At 40.2% G+C, this 21,204-nt stretch overlaps 1 protein-coding gene and 1 long non-coding RNA gene across 6 annotated transcripts in view; one reads left to right on the top strand and one right to left on the bottom strand.

Annotated features, from left to right (window-relative positions):
- Window positions 1–2,888: 2,888 nt before the first annotated feature.
- LOC137378128 (peptidase inhibitor 15-like) lies at window positions 2,889–16,941 on the top strand. Its single transcript, XM_068048246.1, has 5 exons — window positions 2,889–3,161; window positions 11,187–11,305; window positions 13,090–13,222; window positions 14,115–14,230; window positions 16,315–16,941. The coding sequence occupies exons 1-5, from the start codon at window positions 2,889–2,891 to the stop codon at window positions 16,448–16,450; spliced, it is 777 nt and encodes a 258-aa protein (XP_067904347.1). The 3' UTR covers window positions 16,451–16,941.
- LOC137378129 (uncharacterized) overlaps window positions 10,284–21,204 on the bottom strand; it is a 176,903-nt gene continuing 165,982 nt past the window's right edge. For 2 of the 5 annotated variants that reach the window (XR_010976556.1, XR_010976558.1), the window contains exon 4: window positions 10,286–11,875. This is a non-coding gene — a long non-coding RNA (uncharacterized lncRNA). Of the gene's footprint in view, window positions 11,876–21,204 lie in introns of all 5 variants that reach the window. The other 3 variants (XR_010976559.1, XR_010976557.1, XR_010976555.1) reach the window with 3 other exon arrangements.

Genomic DNA, 21,204 nt, shown 5'->3' with positions numbered 1-21,204 from the left:
TAAAAGAGCTGGTTGAAGTTAATTCCAAAGGCGCTCATTAGAGATAGATTTACTATGTATACTTACTGTTAATGTAACTGTTCTGAAGTTTAATCTTCTATTTCAGAAACAGTATTTTGGATGTTAATTTATATTTACTACTCCGTTGAATATAGAATGCTTACATTTACTGATATAATCTAGAATGTATTTGAAATTTTACAGCATTTATCAAGCATTTGATGTGCTTTATTGAATTTTAGTTTATTCAGCAGGCTAAGGGAGAAAGTACACCTGTATAATTTAAATGGATTACACTACGGACAGTGTGCTAAGAAAGTTCTTTCACTTATTTCAGTTATTCATGGCCATTCCTGTTTCCAAATCTTCACTTTGCCATACGTCCTTATAATGCCCAAAATTACTTCAATATTGTATACATAAACGTATAAACATATAATTCTGGAGATGTACCCTGTAGGTGTGTACAATGGATTGTATTACCCACCATGACATGTCAACCCTATTTCACAGAAATTTTTTATTGCATTATTTTGGCATAAAGTCACATTGATGTTTAATTTAAATGGATACCAGAAGCTGCAAACACAATATATTCTATCCAACAGCAACCATAGCAACCCTAAAGCAGGATTCAACTGCATCATAGTTGACATTAAACTTTGAAAAATGCTTAGCCCTGCTTCAAGGATGATTCAGTGAGTAACAGCAATACAGACCAGAAAGGTCAGGGGCTTGATCCTCAGTCTGTGTTGAAATAACTGTTGAGAAAAAATTGTATTTTACCAGGTCCTCACATCTACACAGGTGGTTCTGTACTGTTGGGAATATTTTAACCACAGCTACATTTAAGGAATTATTTTAATTCTCATCCAAATTTGTTATCATATAATGATTACTTCCTGATATACCTCATCTCTTCTACTTTTTTTATCCTTGGTAGTGTCAACAAATGAACAACATACTTGAATCTCTGGTAGTTGTTGGATAGTTCATATTAAAAACCAGATTACATATGTATCATAGTGTGCTGTTCAGTTGAACTGGATTTTTTTGGCCCAATTCACCCAGAATTGGCATAAATCATGCAAAGGATTGAGGAATTTTAAGTGCAAATTACATCTCGTGCAAATCAAGTTTCCACAATCTTTTGTGCGAGTCTACAATACACCGCTTTAGAAGCCAGCTCTGTTTACAAAGCTGGCCATGCCTTGAGGATTAATTAATCATCAAATGAATTTCCATTAATTGCACTTGTTTGCTGGCCTTTGTGGAGCTCTAAAAATTAAGCTGGTTCTTTTTTTTCATTGGTTTGTTGGATGTGGGTGTCACTAGCAATGCCAGCATTTATTGCCCATCCTTAATTGCTATTGAGAAGGTGGTGGTGAGCTGCCTTCTTGAACCACTGCAGTCCATTTGGGGTAGGTACACCCAGAGTGCTGTTAGGGAGGGAGCTCCAGGGTTTTGACCCAGCGACAGTGAAGGAACGGCGATATATTTCCAAGTCAGGATGGTGTGTGTCTTGGAGGGGAACATGCAGGTGGTGGTGTTCACATGCATCTGCTGCCCTTGTCCTTCTAGATGGTAGAGGTCGCAAGTTTGGAAGGTGCTGTCTAAGGAGCCTTGATGCATTGCTGCAGTGCATCTTGTAGATGGTACACACTGCTGCTACTGTGTGTCAGTAGTGGAGGGAGTGAATGTTTGTGGATGGGGTACCAATCAAGTGGTCTGCTTTGTCCTGGATGGTGTCGTGCTTCTTAGTAGTGTTGGAGTTGTATCGATGCAGGCAGGTGGAGAGTATTCTATCACACTCCTGACTTGTGCCTTGTAGATAGTGGACAAGCTTTGGGGAGTCAGGAGGTGAGTTACTCACTGCAGGATTCTTAGCTTCTGACCTGCTCTTGTAGCCATGGTATTTATATGACTACTCCAGTTCAGTTTCTGATCAATGGTAACCCCCAGGATGTTGATCGTGGGGGATTCAGCAATCGTAATGCCATTGAACGTCAAGGGGAGATGGTTAGATTCTCTCTTGTTGGAGATGTTCATTGCCTGGCACTTGTGTGGCGCGAATGTTACTGGCCACTTATCAGCTCAAGCCTGGATATTGTCCAGGTCTTGCTGCATTTCTACATGGACTGCATCAGTATCTTAGGAGTCGCAAATGGTGCTGAACATTGCGCAATCATCAGCGAACATAATGACATTTAAAAATGTAAGTCCAGTTCCGAGTTCAGGCCCAATATTTCAATGAAATTAATTGCGGGTTAAATCTAATATCAATATTGGAGGCGTTAATTTCGCATATATACTATTGCAGTTTTTTTTTACTCCTAATATCCTTTGTATTATGTAATGTGAATACTGAATATATAAATGATCAAAGGAGTTACAATGAACTGGTGATGTGTTATGCATAGGAAACACTGAATACCTCCATAGCCTATCACAGGTCTTCCAACACTTTGACGTTTCCCCGGGGAACTTTATACAGGTCCATCTGTTAGACCACAGCAGAAGCGTGCTGAAATTCACTATATTCCATTTCGTGACCACATGTTGGACCCCAGAGTGTTTGCAGACACCAGGCTTCAGTTTAGGTCTTTGCTGTACTTGGCCAAAGGATTCAGGTATGTGGCACTGAGGGGACCAATCTATCTACTCGCTGATTGGAATTAGTTGAGGTGTTTTGTTGCTACTGCAGAATTAATCCTTCATTTTGTAATGTTCCATCTAAAAGACAAGAAAGATATAACATTTCTGAATTACGATCTTTGCTGAGTAGCACATCGTTAAATAAATATTAAATTAAACTCATAGATCTTTACTTTCTAATATTGGATTTAGATATTAATCTGGAAGCACAGTTTCGGTACTCAGAAGGTGTCATGACTCTTTTACACATCCGCCTGTGTTTGACAAGCTTGCTGCTTTGGATCATTCAGAAGTCTGGCGCGTTTGTGCTGTCTAATGTCACCGAACTGACGGTGAACCCAGCTACCGAGATGCACCCTGATGTGAGAAAGTTTCCCTATGTTGGCGGCGCTCCCCGCAGTAGACGCAAGCGGCAGATCTCCCAAAGAGACCGGATCGTGATTCTGGATTATCACAACAGGGTTAGGTCGCAGGTATTCCCGCCTGCCGCTAACATGGAGTATATGGTGAGTGGGAAACGGACACAATCTATAACTTGTTTTATAAATCTGATATCATGAAAGGAAATAAAGCTAAATAAGATTGAGGGAAACCTTTCTGCCTTGTTTATTCGATATTTTGGAGTGCTGTCACAGAACAGGTTCTGCTTTGACGCCAGGAACACAGGTTCACAGACCCAAGTGTATTCACGCTCCTGATTTGTGCATTGCCTCGATCCTAAACTGGAAATGCAAATTCGCAATCTGGATTCAGGGTTCAAGCTGCCTCTCCAGAGAAGGGAATGCGACTCTGAGAAGAGGTAGTCTCTCAACACTTCAGTTTGACACGATTGGATTTTAAATCCACTGCAGTGTCAACCCTGCTTTACCAAGTTTATAAACTTATAAACTAAGCTTAATTTAAATGTTTATAGAACAGGAATTTCCCACCGTCTAAATATTTAATAATGAACTGTTGGGAGAGAGAGAGCTCTGCCCACGTCTGTAGCAAACCTGCACATGATTCTCTCCAGTTCCAGGTGGGATCAAAGCAGTGTAAATGTGGCGGGAACTCTTCATCAGTTTGCCATCACTCTCTGAACCTATTAGTGGAACCACTCGAGAAGTAGTTTTCTCGCTCTTGACGAATTAGTCGCCTAGTGGTTATGCAACTTGTCGAGTACTAGAGTATGTGGGGTGGGAATTCGTTCGCATAGCACAACTTCCAGCGGTGCTAGACAGACTGCGTTGATTCCCCGGGGGAAGATAGCACCTCGGGCCGCCATTTGTACAGATTATTTGTTATGAATTATGCCAACACAGCAGTAGAGAGATCCAGCTGACACTATGGGCCAGAATTGATTGAAATAGCACAGCATTCCTCTACAGGGCATCTGGGGACCTGTGTGAACATGGCAAGCAACTGTCTATCTCCTTAACCAATCAGACTGATGAATTGTTAATGAACAGCACAAAGTATGAACCAGGCAGTGTAAGGCAGAATAGTGTACTCCATATCAAATCAGATACTGAAAGAAAAATAAAGGGAAAGAAAGATTGGATTAAGAGAGTGTTACAACCGAGTGAGGAAGGGGTCTCAGGCTCTCCTCTGGCCCCTTTCCTGGTTTGGTCATAACAGGGTTTAACTTTTTAAAACAGTGTCTTTAGCTCCACCTCAGTGAATCCTTGCTCACTGCTGTCTAATTGTAATTGTAAACAAACCAATCAGGCAGGCTTTCTTAGGTTTAAACACGAAAGATGTAAATTTATTAAGCTTAACACTCTAACTTATTTAAAATTACTAAAAATACATGACACAACCACACTAGCATGTATACGCGATAAACACATGTACAAATAGATACAGAGGAGGAGAAAGAAGTAAAGGGGGAGGGTTTGGAGTAGTAAATGGAATTTAGTTACTATCTTTGGTTTGGATGCAAAGACCTTGATTGGAGTTACATCTTACAGTTCTCATTGGGGCCCAGTGCACACATTCAAGCTTGTTTTGCTGGTACCAGAAGGCTGAAGAAGTCCTCTTAAGTTGCTTCTGTGGGTCCCTGGAACTTTGCTGGAGAGAGAGAGAGAGAGAGAGGGGGGTGGGGCGCGGGCAGAGAGAGAGCAATGCTTTCTTCTTGAAGTTCAATTTCAGTCTGCCCCAAACTTTTCTGTGAGGCACAATTCAATCAATTCCCAGGTTGGCCAGCAGGTTAGTCTTGTGACCAACTCTTTGTTTGAAACAGCATTGACTGTGAGAGTTGTTGATTCTTCAAAGCTTACTAGACACACTCGGTGTAGGTGAGGGAGGGGGGGAGGGGCGTGGAGTGCTGGCTCCTACACAGACAATGGCTGTCAATGTTTTTGATCATCACTATTGCCCAGCCCAATTTTGCTAATTGAATCAGGGAGCACTTCCATTGTCTCTCTATTCAATGTCTCTCAGTATGCAAATGTGCAGCCATGTCTTCAGCCATTCAGTTCTGTGGTCTTTTTAAACAAGTTATGTTCAATGTCCAGTAAAAGTTCAAATAGTGTTCCATGTGATGAAATTGATATGTTTCCATTTGGCAGGTGTAGTTTAATCACAAGAGAGAAAAAAGAAAGAAGATATATTTTATTTAAATCTCCAACAACAATTAGAAGTTGAAGGATTAAAGCTCCACACTTGAAAAAGTTAATTTTCAGTGTAGAGAAATTGCTTGGCAGTAATTAAGCCTTATCATGCTGTTGAAAAGAGTACTTAGACTGAAATGAACAAGCCCTAACATTCTGTGGTAACTTTAGTTTGTATTTAACATGCAAGTGCAGGAACTTCATGTCATTCAATACATTGAATGGTGAGTCAGACAGCAAGATGCTGTGTTTGGGAAGCTTGGTGTTTGGGAAGTTTGGGAAATGATGTATCTTGGACAGCAACTTCCAGATTATCAAGTTTAACCACACATCTTCCCCTGTCTGACATTGCTGTGCAACTTGCACGTAAGTAACTGTGAGCACTATAAGCCTTGCTGTTACTTTGACAGTGAATTCTAGCTCAGTTATTTTATTCCTTGTGTTGCACATGTTTGTCGTGTGACATTTCAGTTTCTGGTTGGATACAATCTGTGCTGGAATCAAAATCAATCAGTAAAAATCCTTCAAGGTCTACAACCCACAAGTTAAAATATCTAAATACATACGTAGATCATATGGAATTACTGCAACACTAAATATCCCCATTTACACTTCATGAATTTCATTCCTGCCTAGTACCATTTCTCTAGGTTCAAGAATTTGAGCCAAATGTTACGATTTCTTTAATTTGACCAGATTTTTTTTCAAAAATATACTTTATTCATAAAATTTGTATAAGTACATTACATCACAGTTCAAGTTTGACATTACATAAAATGCAATACAGTTCAATTTTTTCAATACAGAATGTGGCACTCTGAGGTGTCTCACTTACAATTACAGATTATATTTACAATATACATTTCATGTCAAACATACAGCCCGAGGGGTTTTAAACAAGTTCCAGCCCTGTGGTGTACTACAGTGGGAGGGCGGTAGACAATATCCTGTCCCCATTGAACCTTTGCAGTGGCTGCCCCAACCTTTTGACCAGAAACCAGAATTATGTTGTTTCAAAGGTTACCTCAGTTTAGTTGGTGCCTCAGAAAATAAACTTCATTTGTCAGACTTCATTAACACCTATTTAAGTGGACATGAATATTATGTATTTATTGTCTGTCGATTAACCATCCTTTCTGATGAGGCAGCAAACACAAATTGATCTCATCATACTACCTGTTATGAGGTTTGACATCAATATATTCTAATGTATAAACAGTGTAGTTCAGAACAGAGTTACTTCTTGATGTTGAGAGGAGTCCAGGGATTTGAAGCCAAGTTTGAAAGAAGATCTAGATCTAGATATTTCTTCCTTGCAGTACTAAGGTTAAAAAGATATCTAATTAATTTGCTAATGCTAAATGTGGTGATTATTGTGGCTGGTTTATGTTCCGAATAAATGTTCTGGCAAAATTTGTTTATGCACCATTAAAACAATTTTTGCTTTCTAACTGCCTGAGATTTTTAAATATTTAGTGTTACATTGCCATCTGGAAATTCTGGTAAGGGGAATGGAAGTTTTCATATAAAACCACAAGACCAAATGGGAAATGTCCAATAGCAATGAATTCTTCTGTCATTTTCCACTATTTTTAGACAATTTCTTTCATGTAGTTTACATCACATCTTCAAAACTATTTAAAGTGCTGTTATTCTGAAACTGATCATTGTCTATGGATGCCAAGATTTTTGATACCTTGGAGAAGCTGTGGGGATGATTTTCCTCACTGTTTAGTGGATTAGCAGTGTAGAAAGAGGGCAAGAAAATTCTTGTTGCCTGCAAATCAGGGAGCAGCCATTCCAAGCTCTTCTTCTTGTGATTCTGTTTATGGGGAGAAGGCAGGGGAATGGAACTGAGGGAATTGCTCTTTCGGAGAGCTGGTGTGGATACAATCGGCCAAATGGCCTCCTTCTGCACTGTAATGATTCTGTGATTCTCCTTTAAATTACTTCTCTGAGTTCCCTCACACATTTTAGCTCTTTCCACAATCCACCGACTAAGTTTTGAGTGCCCTCATTTCAGTGTATGTTATTGAGGACTACTGCTGTTGCTCCTCTCTCTTTCCTGCTTTTACAATTGCAATGCACTCAGGGTAACTTAGACTGAGATTTATAAGGTGCAGCTGCTGCCAGGATCAGCTGATACAGACAGAAGTAAGGACTTACTGAGCCTGAAGATTTTGACTAGTGATTTCTCCAACAGGGAAGCACTTTTTGCAGCATTTATTTTGCCATTCTGCTTTTAAACACTCAGGTTTGCTTCTTATTGTTTCTGACAGGGCCATTGCACCAGCACATTTATCATGAGGAAGACCAGCACAGGGTGGAGCTACCAGATATTAACCGCCCCCATCCCCCCCTCCCCCCCCCCCCCCCATTAGACCATGTAAGCGGCAAAGGTCATAAGAAGATTATACTTCACCAAGGAGGCACTGGGGAGCACTGCCACTTACTGCATGATGACCTGTTTCCATTCTCATCTGCCCACATTGTTTCTTTCCTTGGCTATTAAGATGGCCAGCACACTCAATCTTTATGGCAATGGCTCTTTTCAAACAGCCACAGGTGATCTCTGCAAAATCAACCAGGTCTGCATGTATGCTCATGCATTGTCAAGTCACTGATGCACTTTACAGGAGAGCTAGGCAATTCTTCACCATTGCGATCACAGCAAGGTAGCAGCAAGAAATGGTTATTCAGTTCTTCGGGGTTGCTGGCTTTTCTAAGGTCCATGGTGCAATCAATGGCACCCACAGTGCTTTGCATGCTCCCAAAGAACAGCCCGTCAGCAGGAAGGGCTGCCACTCCATCAATGTAAATATCATGCTAGTTAACTTGTTTCACCTATTCCAATAGGTGCATAGATGCAAACAGAGGGGCAGTATTAGGTGTTTGGCTGTACATGCACTACAAAAGAGACATGGGACATAGGTGGCCCTCATCTCATAGCAACTTGTTCCTGGCAGGGAGTCATTGCTGGCTGCATTTCTGGAACTTGGACTTGGGCAACCTGGTGTCGCCTCTCACTGATGTGGTATTCTAAGGGGGTGCCATATGCTGCTATGGTGAGAGACAGTATGGTTAGGCTGGTTGACTTGAGCCATTGCCATTTGACTGGGCCATGGATCTGATTGGTCGGCTGGCTGGCCTACTGGTAGCTATCAGATCCCGAAAACCCTGAGAGACAGCATCATGCATTAACACCTTAAGCACCCAACTGCAATTTTAACTCAGCAGCCTAAACGGGAAGCTGCAGTGGCTTTTCCACTGGATGAAGACAGTGGCAAGGAGGACTGGGACTAAAGAGGAGCAAGAGTACTCCTCTAGGCCCCACAAGGAAAGCTTAGGAATCCCCTGCCACAGACTCTTTCCTCCTTCCCAATCATGAAACCCCTGTAAGGCATTTCAGTCAGCTGATCCTATCATCTGTCTGATGTTGGCGGGTGGCCGCTGGTCCACATGATTTCCTTCCACTCAGAATGGGTAGGAAGTCAACCGGTGTGTTTTAAAGCAGGCCTAGGAGTTAATGTAGATGGGGTCACATTTCTGTAGCAAGGATGAGTTTCTAGCATAAAATGTTGCCCACCCTCTAAAAATCCATCCAAATTTAAAGTTGGGGCCCACACTTTAATGTTAGACTCAGCTATATTAAACCTATTCATTATTTTTAAAAATTCTTTCATGGGATGTGGGTGTTGTTGACAAGGCCAGCATTTATTGCCCATCCCTGTTTCCCCTTGAGAGGGTGATGGTGAGCTGCCTTCTTGAATCACTGCAGTCCGTCTGATGCGGGTACACCCACAGTGCTGTTAGAGAGGGAGTTCCAGAATTTTGATCCAGTGGCAGTGAAGGAATGGCGATATATTTCCAAGTCAGGATGGTGTGTGACTTGGAGGGGAACTCTTGGAGGTGTCCCTATGCATCTGCTGCCCTTGTCCTTCCAGGTGGAAGAGGTCGCAGGTTTGGGAGGTGTTGTCGAAGGAGGCATGATGCGTTGCTGCAGTGCATCTTATATATTGGTACACACTGCTGCACTGCGCATCAGTGGTGGAGGGAGCGAATGTTTAAGGTGGTGGCTGGGACGCCAATCAAGCGGCTGCTTTATCTTGCATGGTGTCGAGCTTTTGAGTGTTATTGGAGCCGCACCCATTCAGGCAAGTGGAAAGTATTCCCTCACACTCCTGACTTGAGCCTTGTAGATGATGGGCAGGCTCTGGGGAATCAGGAGGTGAATTACTTGCCGCAGAATTCCCAGTCTCTGACCCACTCTTGTAGCCACAGTATTTATGTAGCTGCTCCATTTCAGTTTCTGGTCAATGGTAACCCCCAAGATGTTGATAGTGTTTTTTTTTTATTCGTTCATGGGATGTGGTCATCGCTGGCTAGGACAGCATTATTGCCCATCCCTAATTGCCCTTGAGAAGGTGGTGGTGAGCCGCATTCTTGAACTGCTGCAGTCCATGTAAGGTAGGTATACCTACAGTGCTGTTAGGAAGGGAGTTCCAGGATTTTGACCCAGCGACAGTGAAGGAGCAGCGATATAGTTCCAAGGCAGGATGGTGGAAGGTTATCGGTGGTAGACAGGAATGTGGAGTAATCAGTTCAACTATGAACTTATTGAATGGCGGAGCAGGCTCGAAGGGCCAAATGGCCTACTCCGACTCCTAATTCGTATGTTCCTATGTGTGTGGCTTGGAGGGGAACTTGCACGTGGTGGTGTTCCCATGCATCTGCTGTCCTTGTCCTTCTAGAGGTTGTGAGTTTGGAAGGTGCTCTCTAAGGAACCTTGGTGTGTTCAGTGATGACAATGCTGCTGAATGTCAAGGGGAGTTGGTTAGATTCTCTCTTATTGGAGAACATCATTGCCTGGCACTTGTGTGATGCAAATGTTACTTGCACTTATCAACCCAAGCCTGAATGTTATCCAGATCTTGTTGCATATGGACACAGACTGCTTCACTATCTGAGGTGTTGCAAATGGTACAGAACATTGTACAAGCAACAGCGAACATCCCCACTTCTGACCTTATAATGGAGGGAAGGTCATTGATAAAGCAGTTGAAGATCGTTGGGCCTAGGACACTAACCTGAGGAACACCTGCAACAATGTCCTGGGGCTGAGATGATTGGCCTCCAACAACCACAACCATCTTCCTTTGTGCTAGGTATGACTCCAACCAATTTACCAATGACGATAGGCTGGGTTATCGACTGGAGAGTTTTGACCAGTCTGCGGATGCATAGTATTTCTCACTTTATTCTGGAATGTTTTAGATTGTTGAGCATTGACTACACATCTCTCCTGTGACAAGTCTTCAGATGCTTGCACTAACTGGGATTTGGTTAATTTGAAATGCTACCAATACAGACACCTTATAGAGCAGTGTGCACATGTGTGAGGAAATATGACTCTAATGAGCCATTTCAGTGAGATTTTCTCAATGAGTTTTAAATGTTTATTCGCTTTGAGATGTGGTATACCAAAGACATCTTGAAATCTACAACGATCTGTATTGAGGCATTAGTATTACAGTGGTACCTCACCGTAACGATTCACTACACAAAATTCCTGTTACAAGAAACTTTTTCACAGTTTTGTATGAAATTCCACAGAACAGATCTCAAGTAAGTTGAACTTTAAGGAGAACCATTTCCATAGTTCCCCCAGGTTTCTGACAAGTTTTGACTGTATTTGGATTTCTATAATGCATTAGGTTCAGATGAAATTGACTCCAGACATCATTCAGCGGTGGATGCAGAAACTGTAGGTGCTTTTCAATAATAATACTACAAATCAAAAATCCTGAAATCACGACAGAACATTGAGAGCATATATTTTTCATCAATCTGTTGGTTCTACTATGCTTTAGATCAGGCAGGATAACTTCCATATTCAGTCTATCAAATGAAGTTTAATATTTCACTATGCTTCTTCCACAGCTCTGGGATGATAGACTAGCAAGATCTGCTGAAGCTTGGGCAGCTCATTGTATATGGGATCATGGACCGCCAAGCTTGATGAGATATATTGGTCAAAATATGTCTATTCAGTCAGGCCGGTAAGTAAAGGAGGTCCATTCCCCATTTTAGGGTATGAACCAATTGGATGTAGGCTAGATTTGGGGCATGCAGAAAACTAACGGTTACATATCGGCTGCCTGTTATACACCTGTCTGATTTTTCTTTCCTCAATGAAAAGGGAGATTGGATAGAGTGCATAATGTGTGTCGTGGCAGCAACCATCAGTCTTCCCAAAGTGAGAATTCTCCCATACTATGTTGTGACCAACTGACAGTCTTGTGACATTAAATGTTTCTGTGTATCATTTTTTTAAAGTTAACTCAGCAGAGGTTCTTTATACTCTGGTAAGGTTTCTTCAGTATCCCACTCAAATGGCCATCCTTTACCTATGAACCTAATCAGTGTGTGTCAATAATGAGTGTTACTATAAGAGCATCAAAGTCAAGCTTAACCCTGTCTTCCTCCGAAATTCATATCTGTGCACTTTTCAGCATTGGATAGTGATGAAGAATAGATACATTGTCCGAGTTTTTCCTCTTCCTAGCCTTGGAGCAGATTTGGATTGTAGCACCCCTTTCTTGCTTGTTAGGGTGAAGGATAAGAGGGCACTGGAGAAATGGAACACACAGTGTTAATTGCAGTAGAGTCAGGATAACTGAAACAATGGATTCAAGCACAGAATTTAAATATGCTATTCCTATTTAATTTTTTTCTATAATATTCCCAATTAAAGGCATAATGCTTCCTGGTGAATGATTCATTTACCAGGGTCTAAAAATCTGCAGATTTCCTTAGACAGAAACAGTGCAGGGCTCCATCGACAGTACACATCAACTTCACCAGTGTTACTGGAATGTTTTTGTTCCACTTCCTGAATATGAACTCATTCAGTAATAAGATGCAAGTCAAATTCAAGGCTGTTTATGTTGCTGACTTCAGATTAGACTGAAGCTGTCAGAATTTATTTAACTGTAACTTTTAAAAGATGTGGAGAGCTACCTTGATTTCTTCTCTGTTAATAGAAATTATCAGTGGATTCCACAGCAAGGAGAGCAGCCACAAAAATTATATCATCTTGTTCCTGTAATCTTTTGTGAGCTCATGTCAAAGATATTCAGTTTGTCAAAAAGAGAATAGAAAGTTGTACCTTTGTACAGAATTTTATAACCTTTATACAAGAAGTGATGGACCATTTACTGACCAGCAGCATGGAGATTAAGTAAAAGTTGACCATGACCTCTGCACATTACCATTTATAACTAGAAAGATGTTAGCCTTTCCTTCGTCCTGTAAAATGCTGAATGAAAAGGAGCCACACAACGTTTAATGTGTTACATTTTTCTCTGTGTCGTGTTTTTAGAAGCTAATATTACAAAAGTAACATTGGAAATCACTGAGATCCTTCATCAGTGCAGGTCAGAAGAAGGTAAACATTGCTAGGCTCATTGGAAAGATTAATAACTATGACATGCACAAGTTTTTGCCACTGAGCTCAGAAGATTTTGAATAGAAACTCAGTAGCTGAAGCGAATAAAGCATCATACATTCTCCATCACGAATGCTGTATTTTTGAAGCATGATTAATTTTATTATTCTGTTGAATTTATGTGGTAATGCTGTTCAATTCCTTATTCTATTCATTAGATGTTCCAGAGTTGTTATGTTCATACATAATCTCATTGAATGGTGGAACAAGCTTGAGGGGCTAAATGGTCTACTCCAATTCCTATGTTCATATACAGACTGAATTATCTCAAGTGAGGGATTGTTGAATCTTGTGCTGGTTATACTTGTAAAAATAATGTATTTCTTTTTCCCACAGCTATCGGTCTATTATAGATCTCGTGAGATCCTGGTATGAAGAAGGGCGCTATTACTCCTTTCCTTATCCTGGAGAATGCAACCCAAGATGCCCCAATAAATGCAGTGGAACAGTTTGTTCCCACTATACACAGGTACTATGCAGCTAATTTATTTAAATAAAGGACACTGATTATTCCTCAGTAAATTATAGCATGTAATGGTACAATGGGAATTAATACATGGACAGCATGTTTATCAGTGAGTCACCAAGTTAGTATAAATATTTAACTCTGTGACATTGAACAACTACAGTTTTTATTATGCTGGAAATCTGAAACAGCAAATGCTGGAAATATTTGGCGGGTACATCTTTGCATGAAATTTACTAGTTTTCGTCTCTTTCCAGCTGTTTAGAAAATAAATTTTGTTGGATGTTCATCCCATGAACTGATGGGAGGCAGCATTCCAAATTCTTATCTTTCACCTCTGCTTTGTTCAGTCCTTTCAGGGATCTTATTTATCTTTCAGTTTCCAGCTCTGATGAAAGGTATACATTTGAAACATTAACCTGCCTTTTGTCTTTACAGATGCTGAATGCCTGCTGTGTATTTCCAGTATTCTCTGTTTTTAATATATCCACCTGCTCCAGTAAAATTCTGTTATATCACTTTCAGGGTCATTTTTCATGATGCTTGAAAAACTCTTCATATTTTTCGCAGATGTGTGGGGCTAATATCTGAAATTTACCACTCTAGCTCTCTGCTGAGGAATGTCAAGAGTCTGGTCTGGTTGGGTCAACTTTTCAAAGAGAATTAGTGAGATATTGGATCAGGCAATTGTTACCTGCAATATCTTTTATGTTTCAGCACTTGAATTTTTTTAAATCTATTTTCTTAATGAAATATATGCATTTTAATCAATTATATCTGTATAAGCTGTACAGAAGGTATTAAAGATTGGATTGTGAATGGTGCACCTCAATTACCATGTTCAGTGCAGTGATTTTAAAGTTAATTTAAATTGGGATTGTTCCTTACTTTTCAGATGGTCTGGGCTGCATCAAACAGAATAGGGTGTGCTGTCCATACCTGCAATAACATGAAAGTCTGGGGATCCTCATGGCATCGCACAACATTCCTAGTGTGCAACTACGCTATAAAGTAGGTATCTGTTTTAGTTTAAACTATATTCAGGATGAGCATGTGCAGGGTTGGCTCATGACAGCAGATGTAAACATAACACAACAGGGTAATTTAAAATGTGTTCCCTGTCTAAAACGCATTTAAAAGAAAATGAACAGTTGTGTTATGCAAAATGTGTGTTTTAGTGTTAACATAAAGTCTTGTGGTTAGCAGCAGATGTCTAAATTAACAACCATAACACTATCAGCTCAGAGTTACATTAACACAGCTAGCAACCAGGAAGGACTTCAACAGCACACGCAATGGGGAAGCATAGAATCACTGACAGCAACCTCTGCATTTCCACATTTAACTACACATGTACAGACTCCAGGGGCTGGATTTTCAATCAGGGCTTGGGAACCAGAAATGGGGGCTAGTTCTGTGTCCCAAGCCCGCATGATGTGCTTTAAACATGCGCACGGGGATTTTCAAATCCTCAGCCAATTAAAAGCCATGGAGTGGGCTTGCCATCCAATCAGGGATGGTAGGCGGTTCCCAAATGCTGGAGGACCAATGGGAAGCCCTCCAGCACTCAGAGAATGACAGCCCCACTGGCCGAGGTGGGAACTGCCAATCTGAAGATTTGATGACTGCAATGGAGAAGGCCAGATAAGTTTACTGTGATTTTTAAAACTGCCACTGATGCCTGGCCTTGATCCTGAAGGAGTAACCCCTCCAGGGAACAGCCAGCAGTCACAGCTGTGGCCTGGCGGCTGCTGGGGTTGGTGGGGTGATCTCTCATGTGATTCATTGCCCCCCCCCCCCAACCCCTTCCCTGAGCCCATCACGTTGGCCTGGATATGGTCCAGACTGATGTATGCTGCCCACTTGGCCGATTGGAAATTCGAATTTGTACGGCTGCCCGCTGGGAAGCTCGAGCCGACCTAATTTAAAATGGCTTGGGGTCGGGATTGTGGCGACGAACCGGGACGGAAGCCTGCAGCGCCAAATTGTGCACCTGCCCAACCTCCAATCCAGACCCCGACCACATTTAAAATTCTAGCCTCAGAAGTTGCTGTCAGTTTCAGGGGAGTAATGATGGTAAATGCTGACAGTTTCACCGTCGTTACTGCTGCAAAATCCAGGTCTTCGTCCGAGCAGAAGGAAAGATGTATGAAAGTGAGCAGTGATCTCTGCATGTTGTTACGACCAGGTGAGTAAGGTGTCTAGAGGTCTTTTACTGTCTTCACCTGGTCTTATTGTAACAGGGTTTGATTTTTAAACACACAGTGTTTTGAGCTCCCCCCTTGGTGAATCCTTGTTCAACACTTTCCAATTATAAGGCAAAGAAATGAGCACAGCCTGGTTTTCTAGGTTTAAAGAAGAAAAGTGAAATTTATTAAAATGTAAACTTAAACTCTAATTTGGTTAACGCCTACGGATATAGGGGCAGAAAAGAGCAGAAGAAAAATAAAGTAGAGAGGTTTGAGGTAGTCTCTGAAGGGGATTTCTAGTTACTGTTTCTGTGTTTCCAGCTCCATAGAGTCTTTGATTGTAGACAGCTCTTATTTTTGTTGGGGCCCAGTATTCTTCTTAAACCTTGTTCACTGTAGGAGACTTCTCTGTCTTGGGGTTCATATGGCTACAATGGTTTCTGAAGCTGGTGAGAGCGAGATGAGAGCAGACAGGAGATAGGTCTTTTCCAGTCCAGGAGCAAACAGCTTTCTGAGTTTTAACCCTGTGGCTAGTTCAAATTCAAAAAACTCCAACAGTCATGTGACTAAACTGGTATGACCATGTCTGTTTGTGTATTCGGCCATCTTAGTAGTTAACCTGGAATGCTTCAACATCTGGTAATCAAAAGTCCATTGTGGAGTAAATTGGAGCAGGGAATAGCTCCTTTGTCCTTTGACGTACTGTCTGTTGATATGCTAATATCTCTCTCCAGCCAAAATCTCCAATTGTTTTTTTAAAGCAAGTTCTTTCTTCAACAACAACAGTTTAAAATCATGTGGCGAAATTAATTTTCCTCATTCTTGGCTTGCCTGACAATATTTTATAATATTGTATAAACTAAAGCATATTCAATTGATTCATGTTATTATATTTTTCTACCACAGGGGAAACTGGATTGGAGATGCTCCATACAAATCAGGAAAACCATGTTCAGCTTGCCCACCCAGCTATGGAGGCTCCTGTAGTAACAATCTATGTGTTCCAGGGGCCAAGTCAAATAAGTTGTTCCTATTCAAATAATTTATGTTGTGCACATGTTGTTGGAAGTGGGGCGAGGTTAATAATGAGTGTCCAAGTTCTTATTTGCAACTAAATAATAAACCAACTAATTCAATTAAAGCAATAGTCAAGAATAGCACTGGGGGAAAAAACTCTCAATGCAGTCTCACCAAAGTGACATGCTTACTCACAACTAATACAACTATTCAAAAATAGTGAAACACATAATGATTGAGGTTGTTACTCCTGACAAATCCAGAATGATTCTCACACATTCAGAAAGACAGTATTGATTGCAAAAACTTCACTTAAAAAAAGACACACATAAATCTGAATGGGTTCCATGTTCTGGTATCCGAGGCAACCACCAGCAGTGGCAATGCCTACTGCATTTCAGTCAGTTTCCAAGTAAAGCAATAGGTTGATTTTACTTTTCTTCCTGATGACTTGTTCAAAGGCAATTACAGAAGATTGTTATATATATTTATAACTAAGTATGTTTCAAAGCATGAGTAGAGATTTTTACCTCCTCATTGATGGGGTAATCACTCAACTCTTGCCTGTGTACAAATGGGTAATCTGTTCAGTTCCAGCACACAGGATAGAATTTCAAGGGGAAGAACCTCCAACAGCATTAAAAAATTGTAGTCTTCAAGATTTCAGTATTTTAAAGGTATCACATAATACAGCTACAATATTAATCCTGTGGCTACAGGCACCATGAAGAAATGGTACTAGGTAATATACTTTTTTAAATAAATACGAGTTTGGAAAGTACAACAGAAATAGAAATGCAAATCAAGATCGCCCCCTATTGGACATACCACAACACTGGCGAAACCACAAGATGATCTTTGTGATATTGTAGGATGAAACTGAACCTTGTCTAAGCATTCTCATCTTTTGCTTTCCATTATTTTACTTTTTAAAAATTCTTCCAATAGTGTTCTCAGCCTCCCAGCTGATTAAAAGACCGACAATGTGAATACATTTCCCTGAAAAAAAGTCAGAATTGAAAATGAAAATAGGATCTTTATTGTATATAACTATTTCAGGAGTACTGTTGCTGTACTAAGATCAAACTGCAAGTGTATGTCAAGACCTGGAGTTTGGGCCTTTGCACAGCTGCTACATCTATCAACTGGATTCTCTCCTTTACAAAATGAAAAAAGGGCGCTTCATTTATAATAATTTACTTTAAAGATTCAGACATCAGGAATGTTTGGCTTCCAAACTATAAATTATTCATGAAATCCAGTGGTGGTACTCGGCATACTTACTTGGCACCACATTTTAAAGCAGTGGGCTGGATTTCCCATGAGGTGGAAAACATACCACCTGATTTAAAAATATACAATAGTGACCATCAGACAAAAACACTTTTAGCCCACTGATGTACATATGATGATGCTGCAACAGTCATTTGGGGAGAAATAGACTAATTGGTGGTAGATCAGCTGAATAATCGTTCACCCACTGTTTATCCATGTTTTGTAGAGGAGCAGTAACTAACTGAGGTTTCCCTTTCTTCTAAAAATATCCTGCTGTGGAGTGTTATCCTCAGTTGAGTCTGAGGGGTTCTCAAAGTTTCTATAATTGATTCAATCCAATGGGTTAGACTTCCCTCCAGTAGTTTCTGTGTTTCTGGTGGCATTTGGCTGTGGAACATTTACAGATTGCAATCTGGTCCTTGCCATCACACTCATGAATGCCAATGTGGCACCAAAACATATTTACCATCAACAGGAAGCCCATCCATTCAATGGAAAATTCTGCACAATGATGTTTCAAAATAGTCCCAAATGTCAAATCTCAAAAGAAGATTTTTATATCATTATTACAGATCTGTCATTGTGCTTAAATGTATTGTGCTGTAGAATCCATTACCACTATCACATCCTGAAATGCCACTGTACAGGACTTTCTAGCTCGCAAGCCAAAAACTGCTGGCAATGAAAAGAGAAATTGCAAATACTGGAAAGCTGAAATAAAAACAATAAAAGTGTTGATAAACCACAGTAGGTCTGCCAGTATGTGTAAAGAAATTAAACAACTTAATATTTCCATTGTGAATCCCTCATCAGAAATGGAGCCTGGAAGATAAGTGAAACACTCAATGGAACTGAACAAAATAAAATGGAGAGGAGGCAATGGGAGGAAGGGAGATAACCCCCCGCTTTGTTTAATTCCATAAAAGGCTCATTTGCTTTCCAGTTTCAGTTCTGATGAAGGGTTCACCCCAAAACAATAGCCTTTCTTTGCTCTTTACAAATGCTTTACGGATCCAATAGTTTCAATTCTTACTTAATGCATGTTTTCCTTGTCTCGGTGCCACCTAGTGGTAGTAGGTTTTGCTTGCAGACAGATTGGAGCAACATCTTCAGAACTAGAAGCAAAGGTTTTGTGTTTCTGGTAAATTTCATATATGTGACACATTAATCTAGCTCTGCATGCTGAGCAATTTCCATCAGGCAACTCCCCTTATGGTGATAGCAGAACTCACTGTAAAAATACAAATATTAAAAAAACAAAGAAATCAAGAATTTAACAGATATTAATCACAATTGGTCACAAGGCACTCTGTCGGGGCTTCCTTGATAACTCAGTGAGTGAATTCACTATATGGTGTGAATCATGCAGGCAAAGAGGGGTCCAATGTTCAATTCCTGGTCCCTTGTATGCAATTAGCCAATTTCAGCTGGAGCAACAGTGTGTCACTAAAAGTGATTTCAGTATAATTAGACTGGGAAACATTGGCCAGGGTTTCCACTTGTCATTAGTATCTAGTAATGCCAACTGCAAATGGGTATGAATGATCCTTGGGTATGGAAAGGTTGGGAACATTTGTCAAAGACTCCCAAATGGTTGAATGGCCTTCAAGTGCTCAGTATCCATGCTTACATTACAACGGTGATTACACTTCAAATAGCACTTCATTGGCTATAAAGCACTTTGAGATGTCCAGTGGTCATGAAAAGGGCTATATAAATGCAAGTCTTCCCTTTTATTTTGCACATGAAATATGAAGAATAGCAAAAGGAAGAGGAAGAGAGGGAAGGTACGAAAATGAGAGAAGGAAAGGAAAATCTGACCTCTTTTCTTTGGATCTTTTATCCTTAAGAGGAATATCTTCTGCCATGAAACAAACTAATCTCAGTTGGGTAATTGTGGGTAAATATTGAATAAAAGTAAGGTGCTTCCCCACAAGGAGGCTGAGGAAATCCGAGCAAGAATTATGCTGGGATGTCCTCACACATTTCTAGTGAGTAACTGACCATACAGTCTCCTCTTTAATGCCAGTGGTATTTTCTTATCACACAGAATACCTCTGTATTTCCTGAAACAACTCCATCCTGCCCTAATCCTAGTCAGTACCTCTTCATTTGTACAATCCTCCATCTTTAATGTTTGGCCCAGATATTTGTATCCAGTCACTTTTTCAATTTCTTGGTCTTCAATATGTATGGTATCTTCTGTCTTAAATTCCCTCATACACTTTTTCTCTTATGCATTTTCAGTCCAATATTTTTACCCTCTTTATTTAAGTTATTTAGTTGTACTTCCCAGTCTTTAATGGATGAAGGAATTAGTGTGAAATCATCTGCAAAGTGTAAGTCTGGTTTTTTTTCTCCATCAATATTTAATCCTCTCTCCTCTAAGAGTATCTTCTTGAATATGTCTTCCATTACGGTGGTGAATATTTTTGGTGAAATTGTATCCCCTTGTCTCACTCCTCTTTCAATATTTATCAACTGTGTTATGCCTTTGTTGAAGTGTATTCTGGCAATTGCATCTGTGTAAATGTCCTCTATGAGCTTCACATATCCCACATTATTCCTGTTTTCCTTAAAGCTATAAATAAATCTCTGTGTTCTACTGAATCGAATGCCTTCTCATAGTCAATAAATCCAATGCACAGGTTCTACTTATATTTGTTTACCTTCTCAATGAGGTGGTTCATTGTATGTAGATGGTCTGTTGTAGAGTATCCTTCCCTAAACCCCACCTTGGTTGGTGTTCGTCTAATATTGTCTTTATCCTATTTTGAATATATCTAGTTAGAATTTTGTACAAATGAGGTAATAGACTGATGGGTCAGTAATTCTTAATGTCTGTGCTGTCTCCTTTTTTATGAAGAATAATAATTTTTGCTTCTTTCCAACTTCTCAGTATCTTTTGTTCCTTGAGTATTTGGTTATATAATATAATGAGCTGTGTGATTGTCTCATTAACTCCTTCTTTGAGTATATCACTTGTTAGTTCATCCTCGCCTTGGGCCCTGTTTCTTTTTGTCTGTTTCAATGCATTTTCAACTTCTGCCTTAGTAACACTTGGTATTTTGTTTTCGTCTGATGACACTGTTGCTTCTTTATCTTCAGATCCTTCTGCTTTGGAGCTGTATAAGTCCTGGTAGAAGTTCAAACATACATTAGGCACTTCTCTATTTAATGTAAGGTTGCCATCTGCTTTTTTTCATTGTTGAATTCTTGTTTTTGTCCTGTTTCTTTTAAAGATTTGTTTTGCCCCTCTTCTTGTTTCTCATATTGTTTTAAATTGCTCCTCTGTTCTCATCCTGTTCCTTTGGCGTCACTTTTTCCTAGTTATTTTAACCGCTACAGCACAGTCAGTTTTCTCAGAGACTGTGTTGTGGTATTCTCCTGAGTATCTTATGTCTTCCATGAATGGCATCAATTTCTTTGTCCTCGTTGGTTTTTTGACCGGTTGTCTTGTTTGTTGGTGCAATTTTGCAGCTTCTTTCATTATTATTGTAATGA

The sequence above is a fragment of the Heterodontus francisci genome, chromosome 16, assembly GCF_036365525.1.
Source record: "Heterodontus francisci isolate sHetFra1 chromosome 16, sHetFra1.hap1, whole genome shotgun sequence".
Lineage (NCBI taxonomy): Eukaryota > Metazoa > Chordata > Chondrichthyes > Heterodontiformes > Heterodontidae > Heterodontus > Heterodontus francisci.
The sequence above is the reverse complement of the archived record's forward strand: the minus strand, read 5'-3'. Positions and strand labels throughout refer to the sequence as shown.

What these genes read in the sequence shown, in the direction of transcription:
- LOC137378128 (XM_068048246.1), top strand. Translation starts at nt 2,889, where the DNA reads ATGACTCTTTTACACATCCGCCTGTGTTTGACAAGCTTGCTGCTTTGG. An exon ending in TTTGTTCCCACTATACACAG is followed by an intron (nt 13,223 to 14,114) that starts GTACTATGCAGC and finishes CTTACTTTTCAG; the next exon opens with ATGGTCTGGGCTGCATCAAA. An exon ending in GTGTGCAACTACGCTATAAA is followed by an intron (nt 14,231 to 16,314) that starts GTAGGTATCTGT and finishes TTTCTACCACAG; the next exon opens with GGGAAACTGGATTGGAGATG.